Genomic DNA, 17,985 nt, shown 5'->3' with positions numbered 1-17,985 from the left:
TTGTTTCTGAAATTGCCAATACTTTGAGTATTCTGGCTAAAGTCTTGTGACATCTCAGGACATTGGCTCTTATAAATGTTCATCCTAAAGGTCAGTTCTTGAGTTAAAATTTCAACATGTTTTTCATAGGGCCCCTTCACACATAATGCGAATCAATACAACTCAGGGCGACTCACAGCGAAACAGCTCGTATGAGCGAACCACGAAACATCACACCGACAGGCAGGAGTGCATGATCCAGGTGCGATTGGTTTGTGCATGCAACGGTGTCTTTTGAGCAGGAACACAGTGCGAGCTGCTCACACTGTGTTCCATGGGACAAGGTGCACCACATTGCACTGCTGCTGTGGAATAAATAAAAAAATAAAAAACAGCTGGTACGTGTGGAACCACATCGCGCCACTGTTGTGGAATAAATAAAAAATAAAAACCAGCTGGTACGTGTGGAACCACTTCGCACCGCTGTTGTGGAATAAATAATAAATAAAAACCAGCTGGTATGTGTGGAACCACACTGTGCCGCTGCTGTGTGGAATAAATAAAAAACATACATGCCACCCACAGGATTAGTACCTGCACTTTACTGATTGCCAGCCCAAAACTTTACCACTGAGCTACCGTCACTGGCCTATAAATGATGCAGGAAAATGCCTAAAATCAACAAAGACATGGACGTATTTAAAAAATAAAACCAGACACCATAAAAAACACTGCATTTTATTGAATCCCTCTAATCAAGCGGACAATACAAATATGATCCGTCTGTTCCTCTGTAGATGACTCATGGTCAGATGTAAAGTTATGAAATGACATGAATGAGAAACAGGGTGCTCTGATTCTGTCCACATCTGCTGGCATGTGTCTGGGCCGACATGCGTGTCTTGTGCACGGCATGTCGCAGGACTGACACCATGTCATGTGAAACAGAGGTCACGTGGGTGACGTGACGAATAAGAGTCAGATTGCCCGCTGTGTGTTATGATCTGATGGTCCGTTTGAACCTGGGAGCAGCCTGTCAATGTGCATGCTGTACACGCGCTCGCTAGCTGCAGCCCGCGATATCGCCACCGAGATATATGTTTTTATTTATGCCCACTGTGAGGACAGCAAGCAGACACACGCGCATCACATTGGGCAGTTGTTAGTCCATGTAAGTCCAGACACAGTACATGTTGTCCATCTGTGATGTACAGATCCACATATCCCCACAGCCGCTTCTGTGGGTGGACACACCCCTGTCAGTTCAGCGCACACATCAACATGTCACTGTGTCTGTTTGGAAAGCCACAGTTATGAGGTACTTAAACAAATTTCACATCCAGCTTGGCAGTGATCGTCTGCTGACTGTTGTCGTGTTAACAGTGTGAATGGCTGCACATTTTCTAAGTGTCATATGAGTGGTTTTAGATGTTTGTGTCACCTGGAATTTGGCCGACACCTGCCGCGAGAGGGATCAATGGGCTCTCACAGAGCACACTCTGCCTTTCAGCCGCTGGTGTGCGCAAATAGTTGTAGTAACAGGTGTGCGAGGCATTGGAGGCAGCTATGGTTTTACACATATTGCATACGATTCCTGCTTCATGCACACTTCATGTGCAATTTGACCATATTTGCACTATGTGTGAAGGGGCACCTAACAAGCAAAAAATTTACATACCACTGTCTAAGTCTTTTATGCACGCATTATTAGTAATTCACACAGAAATGTAGAAAAAGTTTGGAATGCCCATGCAATATAGCATTCATTATGTGAGGTCTTAGTAAATCAGGCCCCAAATCTTCATGGTCCCAGTCCATCCAGCTGCAAATCGGTACCAGCCTTGGCTGGGGAAGGAACATGGGTCCCATCGGAATCCAAGCGCAGCATTAATAGAACCCAGGACCAATAAAGGACTTAATTCTTCTTCCTTAATAATACCAAATGTCAAGATGCTTCCCCCCCCCCCCCCCCCCCCCCCATCATTTGTATATCTATATTTTATTTTTATATCATTCTAATCACATAGTTTGCTCATGGACAACACATTGTTGTGTTTCTCTCTGTGTTTGTGTGTGTGTATTACTTAGTTTACCCTTTGCTTGACTGTCAATCCCAGGAGGCCCCGCCCCCTCATGGCACTGGATTATTTGCTGTACTCAGTCAGAATGCTGAACAGCATCACATTCAGTCTCTCTCTCATCCCTGTCACTCTTCTCTCACCATCCTTTGGAAATAGATGTATTCATGCCAAACAGACACTGCGCACATGCTGGCGGTTGACACCTGAAGAGTCTCACAGTATGACATAGTCAGTCAAACACAGATGCACACGGCAGCTCATGCATCTCCTTCCCAGTGGACAGCCGGTCAGTGCCGTGCATTTGACCGCCATATTTCTCACACACACACACACACACACACACACACACACACACACACACACACACACACACACACACACACACACACACACACACACACACACACACACACACACACACACAGTAAGGCAAATCAAATGCTACCAGCTGTACATGCTTATGTCTGGCATAAATTACATGGAAAACACAAAAAAAGCTGCAGCTAAAATTTAGGCAACAAAAGTAATCAAATAATTAACAGATTCTCATCCCAAAGGCAGTTCAATAGCTATTTTACCTACACTTTTCTAATAATAATAAACGCAGAGCAGGTAGATCCTTTGGATGTTGTGTGTATATCAATACATATAATAGAATTCAGTTCCTGGTCATGTTTCATGGGTCTATGGTGGATATAACAGCCTGTTCATATTTGCGGCGGCGTGCGCACAGTAGCACACGGAGCTTTCGGTTTGATAGCTGCTGTTCACGTTCACTGTAGATGATAATAATTCATAATTATTATCATGATGAAGTGTGCCACATACATTTTAACAGTTCCTTTGCGCTCCGGGGGAGCATTATTATACATGGCACATGCAGGTCATACCAGCAAGCTTTGCGGTGCCAGATCCATCTCGAGGTTCCCTCGTATGCGCTTAAATCGTTTCAAATCCCATTTTGCCACCATCGGAATATGTTAATCGCGGTTAGATGGTCCTCAGATAACACATGGACTGCCATCGGATAGGTGTCCCATCTCGACCGTGGCCGGAGAGTTCTGAACATGTGCATCAGACTCAGGGCCGCCGTCCAATTTTTGACCAACTGTGTCGGCTTCCGCAGATGACTGTCAAAACATTTTGGAACTGAAATCTGACACCTTTCAGATGTGTGGTAAGCCATACGTCCGATGCCATTCTACATGATTCCAGCTATGTGTGACAGGGGTATAAAATAATCATCTATCTGCCACACACAGCTGAAATATGGGCGTCCCGTTGCTCTTCTCCAGCTGCTGGGGTCCTCAACACAGGCACCTGCATGCTGGATCTTGCACAGAGAACAGGCCACATCCCTCTCAATGCAAGTGATACGCCTCATCCTAGTGTCTCTTACAGAGGTGACTTCTCTAAGACTGCAAAGGAAGCTCAATGTCCCCTAAAATCTCAAAAATTAAATAATCAAATATGTATAGTTGTGTAACATTTCATTCACTACAAATGCGTTAGAACACGTTCATCTCAAAGACGGGTTTGTTCAGAATCAGCTACTTATCACAAATCGACTGACTCCATTTTGTTAACTTCTCATATATTCCCACAGCGTCAGTGTCATAGATTTCAAGAAATCATTTTCTTATGCGGTCTGTGGTCAATGCATTTGCCCATAGAAGCTAATTTCATTTTCTCGAAACTTGACGGTTATTGGATAAATGCCACGATTTTGCCCCCCCCCCCCCAACGCTCAGTGTTTTTGAGGGTGAATGGCGCTGTGGGAGGGCCTTCACGCTATGCTTCCACGTGATGATTGGAGGATCAGTAGACTGAATCCCATTTTGATTGACAGCTATTTTGAGATATACGCCATCATGGATTTTGCAAGTGAAGTGGAAAGACAAACTGCAACTCATTTCTTGGTGTTCACTTCTTACACTGTGAATAAAACACTCTCATAGTATTTCCTTGTTTTCAGTGTAATATAGTTTAGTGTGTTGGGGCAGCGGAAGTTGGGATTTTCCCAGCATGCACTGGGTAGAATGTTTGCTGATAAAACTGCCAGTTAATGCCACTTCACGCATGTTATGTGGCCTTTGCCCAGTGACCTCATCACTCCATAATTACAATGACAAGACCAATTGCTGTTATTACTATTATCATTATTTTATTATTATTTGCCTCATGAACTATGACTGCTGGGACAGACTCCAGCGCCCCGTGACCATTAATTGGAATAAGCAGGTATAAAAATGAATACGTTATTATTGGTATAATTATTAATATTGTTTTTATACCATGACACTACTTCCACAATGTGGGGATTCCAAGATCCAAGTTTCTTCAGATAATGAGACTGAAAATAATGATATCAGAGCCAGAAAGGTCAAGATGACCACTTCTTATTCACCCGCTCAAAGCCTTTTTTAAAAGTCTTTTTAAATTTTCCTGACAGAAAATACCTGGCTCACATGTTCTTACTTTTTACTTGCTACATTGTTTTTCACATCCATCTATAAATACCAGGAAATCAAAGCTGACATTAGGAACCAGGGGCGCAAAAAAGGGGAGAATGAGGACAAGGATTCTAGGGGTCTATGATGGACAGCGACCCAGAGAGGCCCCTAATACAGTTATAATACTGACAAAATAATGTTACATAAATTAGAAAGTTACAATCCCATGCATATTTTATTTACAATCTATTGGTAACACTAAGATTATTTGTTTTGGAAACATTTCTCAAGGCTCACCCCCTCCCCCTCTGTATTTAGGTAAAATGGTTCAGTCCACGTGCTCCCTCAGACTGCTGCAGAAATTTTCAGACAGTGAGTGCAGGAGGAGAGGCAGGACAGCTCAGAGAGCTCAGAGAGCAAAAGAAAAAGGAAAAAAAGCTTAGAAAGGGTGAAACAAGCAAAGGGTTGTCAGTATATCACCCAGTATGTTCATAGGCAAGGCAGGTCTGTGATGGCAGGTTCTGGAATGTTAGCCTGTTGTCGGTTCCTAACTTTGTCCATAAGCAAGTTCACTTTACTCCCCATGTTAACTCATATTTCTGAAGAAAACTCTGGATTTATACATTTTACTGTTGTTTTAGTTAAATAATCAATGCAGGCAAATGTTTAGCAAACTATAGTCTATAGTCTGTATTTATTCCAAAATGATTTTAATGGATTAAAAAACATCAGCTATCACTGAATTATAATGTTTGGTCAGTAGTTTGGAACTGTCATCCCCTTGCTGTGCAGTAGGAACAGAGAACATTTCTAGTGCACACAGACTGGGTGATTGCTCTCAATCCATTCAGAAAAATGTTTACATTTTCTGGAAATCAGAAGATTAAACAGCAACAACCAGCCTCATATATGTATTTTTGTCCGTCTAGAGTATGTCTTGCAGCAAATAATTGAATCTAAATGAATTTCATTGCATTTTCAGTGCTTCCCCTACCAAGTAACTGCACAGTAAATTTTGCAGAGTAAAATTTACTCTGCCAGGATAACATTTGGTCCCAGTCCAAATTGAGTTAAATATACTCTATCACAGGGCAAAATTAACTCAGCACAGTGTAAAATCAGCTCTTAATGGAGTAGAACCACGTGAATTGACAAGATGATGTCGCTGACTGAACCCTTCCACCCTAAAATGCTGTCTGCCCTGCCTTCACTGCGCATGCGTCATTAGCTGTAGTTCATCGATTATCACCTTGTTTCTGCTTCAAACTGCACTCCAGTCATCATCTATCTCAGTGACAGATATCTGAAGCTTTTGTACAACAATCATTTCCACATTAAATTCAGCATTATTTCATCATAAAAGATAGAGGAAGAGATCAGAGCCCCACAGCCACATGGGCTGCTAGCTGTTGCGTTCACTGCGCATCCTTCATTTCAAAGTTTCACTGAATATCAACCTTTTTTCTACTTAAAAGAGCCTTGTCTCTACTTAAAACTGACTTTAGAATGATTTAAGAGGTTTTACCTTGTCATCTGATGGTTAATAATCCCATTGATCGATTTGATTGCTTTGGGTGAAGACAGTCCATCTCACAGGAGCTGCTGAGCTCTGAAATGATGCATGCTCAGTGGAGGCAGGGCAGGCCAATTTTTAGTGGGGGACCTTTTGGTTGGTGACAATGGTAGAGCTGATTTCACTCTATAGTAAGTCCCTTCGGCTGCTCCCTTGTTTGCACTTGGGGTCGCCACAGCAAATCCAAGGTGGATCTGCACTCTATAATAGAGTGTATTTTACTCTATTTAAACTGGGACCAAATGTCATCTCGGCAGAGTATATTTTACTAAGCAAAATTACTGTGTGTCAAATCGCATTTTTCTTTTCACAAATATGGGAATGATAGTCAAAAATATCATTAAAATGCATAGTTTTATGTAAGACTGCATTAAAATTTTCCCAGTAAGATTTCGTTTCGTGGGGCCCAAAATCCCTGGTGGCACCCCTGTTTGGAACTGTCTTCTCATATTGACATGTTGATCTCAACCCAAAATGTCTTTAATGTAGAAGAAAAACAAATATTGTCAGCATCTTCTTTCAGTACCTTCGGAGAGGTCTGAGGTACTCTTCATCTACAAAGAAACTACATTCAGAAACTCACAATGACTACTACTACTGCTGCTACTACTACTACTACTATTTTATTCTTCTTTATTTACAACAAACTGGGCAGTACAACATCCATGCAAAAAAAAAAAGTAAAAAAAAAAAAAATAAATCTGGTGCAAAAGGTGGACAATAGGATTTCTTTGTGGTTACTACTGTTACCTCAACACCAAAAAGTTCTAGATTGGACTCAAACCCTCAAACATGTTGCTGTGAGACTTAAAGCAGACTTGAGATGAGCTGGAATGCTGCTGCTGATCAACGCCTGATGAACAGTACTCAACCTTGTTGCTGAATATTGTGCAGCCAATGAAGGTTCAAGTTCAGGCCGTCCACACCAGAGCTCATCGTCTTTGCTACACACTCATTCTGCACCCTAAATGCTGTCTCGGTCGCTTTTTATTGGTCCTGACTTTGCTTGATGGTGACAAAGCAAATTGTCACCATCTGAGAAGTGCTCACCATTCCTCCGCCCAGCGCAGAATCAAACGTGATGATCTGTCATCATGTGTCAGAGGAAATTAGCATCACTTGAACATCAATGAGTGGGGGGGTGGGGGTTGGAGGTGTGGTGGTTGGTGTTATCTGAGGTCTTGTTGTGGCAGAAAAAAAAGGTTAAGATTGTTATGCAGTAATTACAGAGCACACGGATTTGCATCATCATGTTTTTTATATATATATATATATATATATATATATATATATAAAACCCAATAAGTCCAAACCCAAATATATTAATTTCTTTAAGCATATTTATTGTTCAAATGTCACTTTGGGATCCTTTTGTAAAACCTTTGCCAATCAATGCATTAAATAAAGTGTAGTACTTTACTATGAAAGCAAGTAAACAAAATAATCAGTAATTCAATTCAATTTATTTCATTTATATTGTGCCAAATCACAACAAAGCTGCCTCAAGGTGCTTCACACAAGTAAGGTCTAACCTACCAATCCCTAGAGCAAGCATACAGGCGACATCAGTAAAGAGAATATTTCTTTGCACTGCAGACTTCATGCAACAACAACATTAACAAAAACACAATGTCTGACTTATTTTTATTTCTTTCTTGTCTCACAAACAAGCCTGGTTACAATAGCTTTGTCTTATCTGAATGAATCAATATTGAATTTATGTAAAAATGCAATACCAGCAGAGCAACAACCTGGATAAAGGAAATTTGAAGGGGTATTAAATAATATCATAAAATCATGATTTTCATACCACCATGAGACAACCCTATGGGGTTTGTATACAAGATTTGATTAAAACCTGCATGTTCTTTGTAGTAAAGATGGTGAGTAACTCAAAACAGTTCCTCATAATGATAATAATAATAATAATAATAATAATAATAATAATAATAATAATAATATTTATCAACATATTCTTGTCCAAAATTGACATTTCATTGCTGTTTTTGACTATGTAAAGATTTTAATTTTAATCTGCCTAAGTTGAATAATTCCTTTTCTATTTATTTCCTTATTTATTCCTTTTGTTCCTTATTTATTATATTTTAGTTATGATTAGGGTGAAAATTATGATTAGGTGTGTTTGTTTTGACATTCACAACACTTTCACATGCAGAAATTTTCTCCATAAAGACTGAAAACTGTGCATTTGCTTGGACACCTTAAGATGAGACCTGTCTTTATTGTTCTGTTGTAATGACCTTTGACCCTGTCTGTTCTGTGACAGGAGAGTGACAGTTTATGGTGGGATGCCTTTGCCACAGAGTTTTTTGAAGAGGATGCCACACTCACACTCTCCTTCTGTCTCGAAGATGGACCAAAGAGATACAGTAAGACTATAAATCAGAAAACCGCTTTCAATGCAATTGTATTTAATTCTTTCTTTAATTGCTGCATGCGGTCTTTTATTCCTCATTTATTATTGCAACATTATTGCTCAGCTTCAGACTGAAAGTCTTTGTGGCTCAGGTGTATTTTGTGCAAAGTTGTGGTTTGCACTGATTTTTTTCTTCATGGGGTTTGATATGTGTATGTGCACTATTTTGCCCAGATGTCCAATAACATTCTTGCATGAATTGAAAGGTTCCTCTCATCCCTGCGTGGGAAATAAATCAACAAATCAGATTTTAGGAAAATCCTACCGGTTTCGTCAGCATCTCTCAAACTGTACTGTACATTTAAATTTTTTCTTCCAATATTTTCAAAATCTTTTTTAACACCATTAAAAAGTGTGAACTTGTTGAATTAAACCCTTAGATTCTTTTCTGCATAAGACTTGATAGCAACATTTCTGCATTGTCGTCTTTTGAGGCTCTGTTGGTGAGAACATTTTTTGAACAATACTTGTCTTTGTGTGCATGATTGCTGAACACCACAAGATGAACTACCAGCAACCTCATTCCAAAAATCTCCTCACAGGCCCTTATTGTGCCCCTGTGCTTTTGAACATTGTATAAGACTGACAATAGTAGAAATGTTTTGCATGTTTTCAATATGTGCTTTTCTACAAAATCATAATGGTGCTGCTTTATCTGTGAATAACAACAGTTTTTAAACATACAATACTTCTCTGCAGTTTTTTTATTACACCAGAATGTAGAGGGAGCATATGAATGGAAATAAAACACATGTTGCTTCATTTGGTTATTGGATGTTTTGAGATTGCAAATCATAACATACAGCGTGTGGTGGAGCTCCCCAAACCCAATGTTTGATGTTTTTACTGCAGAATAACTTCACTACGAAATCTAAATGGATAGATTCTTGCTTTCAAGAGTTGGGAATGGACTGGTTGTCTGCCCAGGTGGTTGTCATCTAGGTTCCAAAGTGGTTCTGTAGTCTCATAGATGAACACCTGCACATACTCTCAGCTTAGCGTGACTGGATGAAAGATGCAAGGGTCTGTCAAGAGCCCAGAAACTCACTGTCCTTTTGTACACACACAGATCACAAGCAAACAGATCACAGGTGAGGAAGGTTACCTTTTGTTGCCATTCAAACCCGTTTGTGTCAACTTGTGTGCATGTTATCAGGCCAGAATCACCAGAGTATGTAAACTGATCAAGGGTCATTTGTTTTTCTGTTGTCATTATGATTTAAAAAGTGTAAACAATAAATGGCTTCACCCAACCACTAAGCATGAGTGAAAAAAAAAATGTTTTTGTGTTATCATTCATATTCTCTGAAAAATGGCATTCTGCCAGGGTATGTTAACTTTCGAGCACAAATGGATTCCCTCTTTATGTCCTTATTGTAACTTTTGATTAATAAGTTGTTGTTTTTTCAACAACTGTTCAGTTCTTTAATCTGTAAATTGACAGAATATTTTCTTAAAAATAAAGGGTGCAAAGAAAGATATTAATTCTCGCTGTTAAAAAGGTGCTGAATGCTGGACACTTTATTCTCCCAAAATAACTGAAACAGTGAGATAAACATTTCCTACAGTGAAGATCCAGCCATCCCAAAGTCCAAAACCATTCCCTTTTACATTACACCACCAAAAATACTGAGCACCGAAATACTGTGATTGATCAATTCATCTGGGTCAAAGGTCAAAACAGGAACTTACTGCCAAAAATTGTCTTTTATACCAAATAAAACCTTGGAGTCTCTGAGGTATTTAGCCCAATCTCTAGCTCTCTGGCCTCAGTGGCTGCTGAGATACAGTGTAAGGCTGTTTTTATTGGGGTCAAACATCAAACCAGTAATTTCTCCTCACTTTCAGAAAAAAAATAATCTCATTGAGTTTTCTGAGTAACTGAAGCTCATGATCACTAGCCTCAATGGCCACTGAGATCTGAGATATAATTTCATCATTTTTGCTCATTACCACGGCACAGTTCAGTTTCAGTTTTGGTTTTCTGTTTGTGCTAAAGGATATTCTTAGGTTAGGTTAGGCTAGGTCAGGGAAGAGGGGTGGACCACCATCCCAGCAGAGCGTAGGCCACAAAACGGCTCATTGCACCCCCCAAAATGAACCTATTTAGTTAAACCTTTTGGTGCCTTTGATAAAGGATACCAGGCTTCTTAACTTTAGTTTCCTAATCTGGTCAGGTTCCAAAATAAAGGAACTTAGAAACCTCTGCCTCAGTCTACCCCATGCTGGACACAAAAGTGGAGTGATTTAAGAGTTTGTTTTTTGTTTTATTTTTGTTTTGTTTTTTGTTTGTTTGTCTGTTTTTTATTGTCATGTGCACAGTAAAAACAGGCATTTATACCACACAATGAAATTCTCACTCTATTTATTCTCCCTAGAAAATTTGCCTGTACAAAGTTCACATCTGATGATTTTAAAAAACACTTTATAAAATACACATTATTCAACTGAAGAATGTATTATATACACTGTTTAGAAGACGTACAGTTTAGAGGATGTGCGGATGTGCAGTTTATGCAATATTGGCAATTTTGCACATGATTGTGTAGTTTTAAGCAGCATCCCTGCTGTGCAGAAGACATAAGGTGCCTGGGGGCATAGACAATAAACAGAGCTGTTATTATAAATACTTAGGGGATGATAGTAATAATGATGAGAAGAATGAGAGTGAAATAACAGTCACTAGTAGTCCTGGACTTCAGACTGCTGTAGTGTTTGCCTGATGGTAGGAGTGTGAAGAGTGACTGTTGGGGTGTGCACGGTCCCTGATGAGGTTGTGTGTTCTACGTAGGACTCTGGTTTGGTCAGTGTCCTATAGTGAGGGGAAGGTTGCCCCAGAGATGGTCTGTGAGGTCTCAATCACATGCTGGAGAGCCTTCCTGTCTTAGACTGTGCAATTATCATACCAGACAGTGATGGCAGTGGTACGCACACTCTCAGTCGTACGTAAGTGAACATATAGTGGATCAATAACCCTCTCTTTGGTCTTGTCTGCATTGAGGTAAAGATTATTGTCACAACAACAGGCTACCAGATCTGACACCTCTCTTCTGTATGCTGTCTCATCCCCACCAGTGATCAGACCGATGAGTGCAGTGTCATCTGCAAATTTAATGATGCTGGTATTGTTCTGGGAGGCTAAACAGTCATATTTGAAATGTGTGTAGAGCAGGGGGCTCAGCACAAAGCCCTGGGGTGTCTCTGTGCTCACAGTTCTTATGCTGGATGTGCAGATATGAAATTTAACTGACTGGGGTCTGCCTGTTAGAAAATTCAGCACCCAGTTAAAGAGGGAGGGTGTCAGTTTGAGTGTGAGGAGGTTGTCTGTGAGTTTGCAGGGGATGACTGTGTTGAATGCTGAGCTGTAGTCGATGAACAGCATTCTGACATATGTGTCTCTGCCCTCTAAGTGTGTGAGGGCTATGTGGATAGCTGTGTTAACTGCATCATCAGTGGATTGGTTCTGGTGATATGCAAACTGTAGGGATCTACGGTGACTGGGATGGTGTTTTTAATGTGGGTCATGACTATCCTTTCAAAGCACTTCATTATGATTGGAGTGAGTGCTATGGGATGATAGTCATTTAAGCAGGTGACAGTGCTTCTCTTGGGGATGAGCACTATGGTGGTGGACTTAAGACAGGTGAGTATAGAGGTTTGTGCAAGGGACAGATTGAATATGTCAGCAAACATATCAGCTAGCTTTGAGCAAACCATGAGTGCGCAGCTGGGTATGTTTATCTGTGCCAGCTGCTTTCCATGGATTTCTTTTGCATTATTTTAGATTTTTTTTGTTTTGACTTCTCAGGTTCCTTCCTACAAGCTGTACATGTACTGACCTACTGGATTCTCATTACCATTCTATAGGTGAGAGTCCCAACCACTGCACTTATTGTACTTCTAGATACGCCAACTAGCTCCTTGTGTTGCAAATAAAATGGCATGGCATTAAATCCATGAAAGGATACACATATGGACAGCAAAGGATGTCCTATACAGGCTCCATGGCCCATCAGGCTGGTGCTTATCTCTGGATGTTGCAGTGTGAAGCAGAGGGAAGTTGTGGACATCCCTGGATAGGACGCCAGTCCATTACAGTTTACTTCCCCAACCAAGGCCAGTACTTTTTTACAGCTGGGTTGACTGGGACAATGCAGATGAAACAGACTGAAACACACACCTGGAATTGAGCTCTGGTCTATGTGTTGGTAGTCCAATCTCTGACAAGTAGAATAAGACATCCAGATGCTTGCAGTGCCTCGCCTCTCCAAGCTTTTATTTAGACTTCACAACATCATCAGATGTCATCACTGACAGAGTTCTGACACATTTCTTAGCACTAGGAGAGCAGAATTCTATGAAGAAAACGGTTCCAATATCTGATGTAGCTTTTGAGATATGGTCATTAATGTATTTTAGACAGTAAACTCTGACCTTAGACAGATGACCTTGATGTGACCTGTGTTAAGAAAGGATGGTCCACTGAGTTTATGCACTAGGTTTGATCCAAACTACTCTTTGGAGATATCACCACAGAAAAACAAAGAGGTACACAGACATGGCCATTGCTGTAGCTTCTTCCCCTTCATGGTGAGGCTGCATATTTTTTATTTTTACTATGCTCAGCAGTAGATAAGATAACTCAAAAATTGCTGGATGGATTTCTTTCAAACTTGGTGAGAATATTACTTGGATAGATACTGTATCTAGAGTTGATTATATTTTGGAGTAGTTCAGTCAAAGGCCAAGGTAAAGGAAAACACAGTTGGAAAAACACTTTTGTACATTTCAACAAGAAGCCTTTGCTGGATCAAACATAGCTGGAATATTACTTAGATATCTTGAGGTATTTGATTTTGGACTTGTCCAAAATCCACCTTTTTTTTTTTTTTTGTATATATCTCAGAAACCAGGAGGCCTTGATGGATGATCGAAAGCATGTATTGATCAGCAAAAATATTTGTGATCAGTTGGTACAAACTCACACAGAAGTTGTGTGATGACATGTGTAGTCAAAGGTGTCATTATTGACATATGTATACTTGTGTGTACATTTATATTGTTGTGTGTGGAGCCCACAAGATGTGCATGAGCCCTCTGATGCCTTTCATTTTATTTATTTTTAATCATTAAAAGTTTGTCCTATAATTAGTAAAGTCTGTTGAGGTTGGTACATGCAAAGAATCAGTTATCCAAGTAGGTCACCATTACCTTTCCAGATTAGTTAATTAACCTTTTCAGTTTTTTCATTATTACAGGAAAAAAAATACACAATTTGATGCTTTCCCATTGTCAGAATTGTGTGAGTTTTGGTCACCCTATATTGAGATTAAAAAGAGGTCTGCTTACTTTTTGTGATCATGTATTTATGTTGTAATAGTTTCAGGATATCTTAAAATCAGATGATGAAGTCACAAACGCATAAAGTGATTTGAGGCTCAGCAGCCAATCAGAGAGCAGTTATTCAGTTTGTCACATCGTCACCTTTTATCTCGTCCGTTTGAGCTTGTGTTTTGGTATCTGATAAGTATTGAATATCAGACAGACTCAGATAAGGACGGGTTTCTCTGAAATGAGCCGATGTGTGGTGGTGTCACGCCTCTTTGTGTGCGTGGTGGTCCAGTCCGCTGGGCGAGGACGGGGCGGGCAGGAGTGCACGATCATTGTGAGCAGGATCCTGCTTTGCTTTTCAGATGCAAAAATAAAATCCCCCAGAGGTGTGGAGACGGTAACCCTGTTCACCCGGGAACAGGAGGCTTAACGGCATGATGATGATGACTCACTGTCGATCACACACGTTCCTCCATTCATGCTCAGGTGTGTGTGTGTGTGTGTAGTTTCACACACAATCATCCAGGAAGAATCCACAGCGCACATATGGACCCAGCAACAAATTCCTCTGAAAGTAATGCCGGCATTTCCGAGCCAAAGTACTTTAAATGCTGTAGAAGTAGACGATCTGGCAGATACTAGATGGTGTTTGCAGAGATGTGTGGATGGACCTGTTGTCTGCCTGGGTGGTTGCTATCCAGGATCAAGTATGGTGGATGCAGTAATGCATGGTACCAGTGCATGCTCCCAGACCTGACCTGATCTGACCTTTGTCAAAAGATTATCTCAAATAGTCACATAAAGATGTGGATAGGTGGACCTTGGGGCAAGGAAGAGTTGATTAACCCTAATGGGGTCCAGGGTATAATTGGCCGTTTTTGACTACTTTTGATTTTACCTTCATAATTTACCTTAAAAAATGGCTAACTGTGCCTTGTTTGGTGTCTTTTTTTCAGCACAACCCCATCTGTGTGACTTTACAGTTTTTCTTTCATACTGTATTAAAACAATGAACCCAAATTCACACAAAAACATAAAATCCCAATAGAAAAAAGTTTGTTTTTTTAATGTGAAAACCACAAACATGTTTAACAAACCATCTTTAATAACGGATAATAACCGGTCCCCCATACAGCATATACCCCACCCCAAATCAACATTGAGGGTACCAGCCTGAATGCAGTAGAGCACTTCACGTATCTCGGTAGTGTTATCTCAAACGACGCATCTGTTGCCAAGGACCTAGACAGTCGCCTTGCCAAGGCCAGCAGTTCTTTTGGTCGACTCTCAAAGAAAGTCTGGCAGAATCATGCACTGCGCCTTTCCACAAAAGTGCAGGTCTACAGAGCCATTGTGGTCCCTACCCTCCTGTATGGAGCTGAAACCTGGGTTCTGTATCACCAGCAGATCAGATTACCGGAACGCTTTCATCAGCGTTGTCTCCGAAACATCTTCGGGATCAAGTGGCAGGACTACATCTCAAATGAGGGCATCCTTACCAGAGCGAAATTGCCCAGCATGGAGTCTATTATACTCAAACAACAGCTTCGTTGGGCAGGTCACATAGCCAGAATGGATGATACACGCATGCCAAAATTAATTCTCTTTGGGCGAGCTCAAGGAAGGGAGACGAAACCAAGGGGCCCCCAAAAAGCGCTATAAGGACCAGCTGAAGAAACAGCTCTCCCTTGCAGGCATTCAGCATCAGTCATGGCAGCATCTAGCTACAGATAGACTCAGCTGGTGTTCCAGCATCAAATCCGCCAGCCTGAAGTTTGAGGCAGAAAGAAGTGAGGCCTCACGCCAGAAGCGTCAAAGACAGAAAGAGCGGGCAGTAGCACAAGCCCAGCCTACTCAAGTATTCATTTGCCCCAAGTGTAACAGGTCTTGTGCATCCCGCATCGGACTTTTCAGCCACCAGAGGGCTTGTAGAAAATAAACTAAAAAAAAAAAAGGCCTTCCCACTATCCTCGCAAGCGAGGAAACTGACAACAACAACAATAATGGAATGCAAATATATATTGTAAATTTGATGAACATATGTACAAATGTAGCAAACAACAAAGTTATATACAACTATGCAGGAAATGCTTCAGGCGTTTTTGTATAGCTACGAGGTCTGTCCATAAAGTATTGTACCTTTTTATTTTTTTTTTAACTATATGGATTTGATTCATATGTTTTCACGTCAGACAAGCTTGAACCCTTGTGCGCATGTGTGAGTTTTTCCATGCCTGTCGGTGACGTCATTCGCCTGTGAGCACGCCTTGTGGAAGGAGTGGTCCCGCCCTGTCGTCGGATTTTCATTGTCTGGAAATGGCGGAATGAAAAGGACTTTTTTTCCATCAGACTTTTTTCAGAAGCTGTTAGAAACTGGCACCTGGAAACCATTCGAAAAATGTATCTGGCTTTCGGTGAAAATTTTACGGGCTTCACAGAGAATAAGGTCTGGTAGTACAGCTTTAAGGACCCCTTTAAGGACCCCTTTAAGGATGCTCAGCGCGCCACGCTCCGAACTGCGACGACATGGCACAAGCCACCAGACCATTTCTGAGCTGATGGCTCTGTGGATACGAGACTGTCGTGTGCTCTTTCTCTGGTTATCACAAGAGCTGGACATCAGCCATTTTCCGGCAGATTTCACTTTTAACAAAAGAGTTTGTCATGGAAAGCTGCGCGGAGGCTTCGCGCGTCACGACCGATTCGCTTTGGAAGCGAGACAAAGGAACACCTCCGTTTCGGCGTGTCAGAGGACAAGTTTGGACATGTCCAGCTCTCCACAATTTCACTGATACTTACTGGACTGGTAAGCATTGAAAGCGGAGATAGACATGACAATGTCTATCTCGGCAATGTCTAACAAGACAATGAAAATCCGACGATGGGGCGGGACCACTCCTTCCACAAGACGTGCTCACAGGCGAATGATGTCACCGACAGGCGTGGAAAAACTCACGCATGCGCACGAGGGTTCAAGCTTGTCTGACGTGAAAACATATGAATCAAATCCATATACTTAAAAAAAAAATAAAAAGGTACAATACTTTATGGACAGACCTCGTATTTACAAAGCACAGCCCAGTCTCACGTTGTTTTCCGCGCTCCCATCACAAAATGATTCAAATTTTCGTGATGGGTTTTTTTTAACTCACTATTACTAACCCTACTCCTTCCCCCAACCCTAACCATAACCACCCCCCCCCCCCCCCCCGCTTCACTTTTAATTTCATGCAGCCATCACGGAATGTATTACAATGAATTTGTGCTGCCGTGATGAAAATGTGGCACTTTTTGTCAAAATATCACGAACCAAAATATTAATGTATATTTCGTGTTGCTGTATCACGACATGCCGTGAGACTGGGTTGACAAAACCACAAGATGCCACAGAAATTATTTGTGCCACTCAAAAACAACCCACAGGAGTGTCACTCCTCCTGTTGTCCACCTGGAGGCAGTGTTGGTACTTTAGTGTGCCTTTGGTGATGATTTGACCAGAATGTCCACACTCTCACGAGCACCACTAGCTTAGCTTATGACAAGCTAAAAGTGGACGCTCTCATTATGGCCGAACAACTTTCCACAGTTTCTGGCGATTCTGTGTTAGTACGCACCCAATGTGCTTGATGAATTCCTGCGCAAAAAGTAGATCCCAGATAATTGTGATATATTCCTGTGAGATAATGAGTATATCTCTTCTAAATCAATTCTAAAATTTACCAGTAATAAAATTATAAAGAGAACTGAAGTTTTAAGAGTGGCCATAATAAATATTTAAGAAACTTAAAAGTTTATGAGCACTGTAAACATTGACACGATGGAGTTTGATGCGGAAGAGTTCAGAAAGATACGATTGGAATAGTTTGATTACTATTTATAGTTGGCGATGAAAGACTTGGGTGTTAACTTCGTGTTAAAGTCAGAACAAGAAACTGCACTGAAAGAGATCTGTCTGGGAAGAGACACATTCTGTGTGTTGTCGCTCCAACGAGAGCAGCACGCGAGCTCAATCTGTGGGCGTGATTTATCCCACAATGCTAAAATAGCAGAGATGTTGGTCCAGTGAGAGCAGCACTCTGAGCAGGGTGCAGAATGTCCTCAGCAACCAGTCCCACGTGGGTTGATGATTTT

The 17,985-nt window shown here is 41.0% G+C and overlaps 1 protein-coding gene across 5 annotated transcripts in view; it reads left to right on the top strand.

Moving 5' to 3' along the window:
• ldb2a (LIM domain binding 2a) overlaps window positions 1-17,985 on the top strand; it is a 270,416-nt gene that overhangs the window by 52,791 nt on the left and 199,640 nt on the right. For all 5 annotated transcript variants that reach the window (XM_034182057.1, XM_034182054.1, XM_034182058.1 and 2 more), the window contains exon 2: window positions 8,374-8,476. In XM_034182057.1, the coding sequence (XP_034037948.1) occupies window positions 8,374-8,476 (103 nt within the window). The remainder of the gene's footprint in view (window positions 1-8,373; window positions 8,477-17,985) is intronic.

The sequence above is a fragment of the Thalassophryne amazonica genome, chromosome 11, assembly GCF_902500255.1.
Source record: "Thalassophryne amazonica chromosome 11, fThaAma1.1, whole genome shotgun sequence".
Lineage (NCBI taxonomy): Eukaryota > Metazoa > Chordata > Actinopteri > Batrachoidiformes > Batrachoididae > Thalassophryne > Thalassophryne amazonica.
The sequence above is the reverse complement of the archived record's forward strand: the minus strand, read 5'-3'. Positions and strand labels throughout refer to the sequence as shown.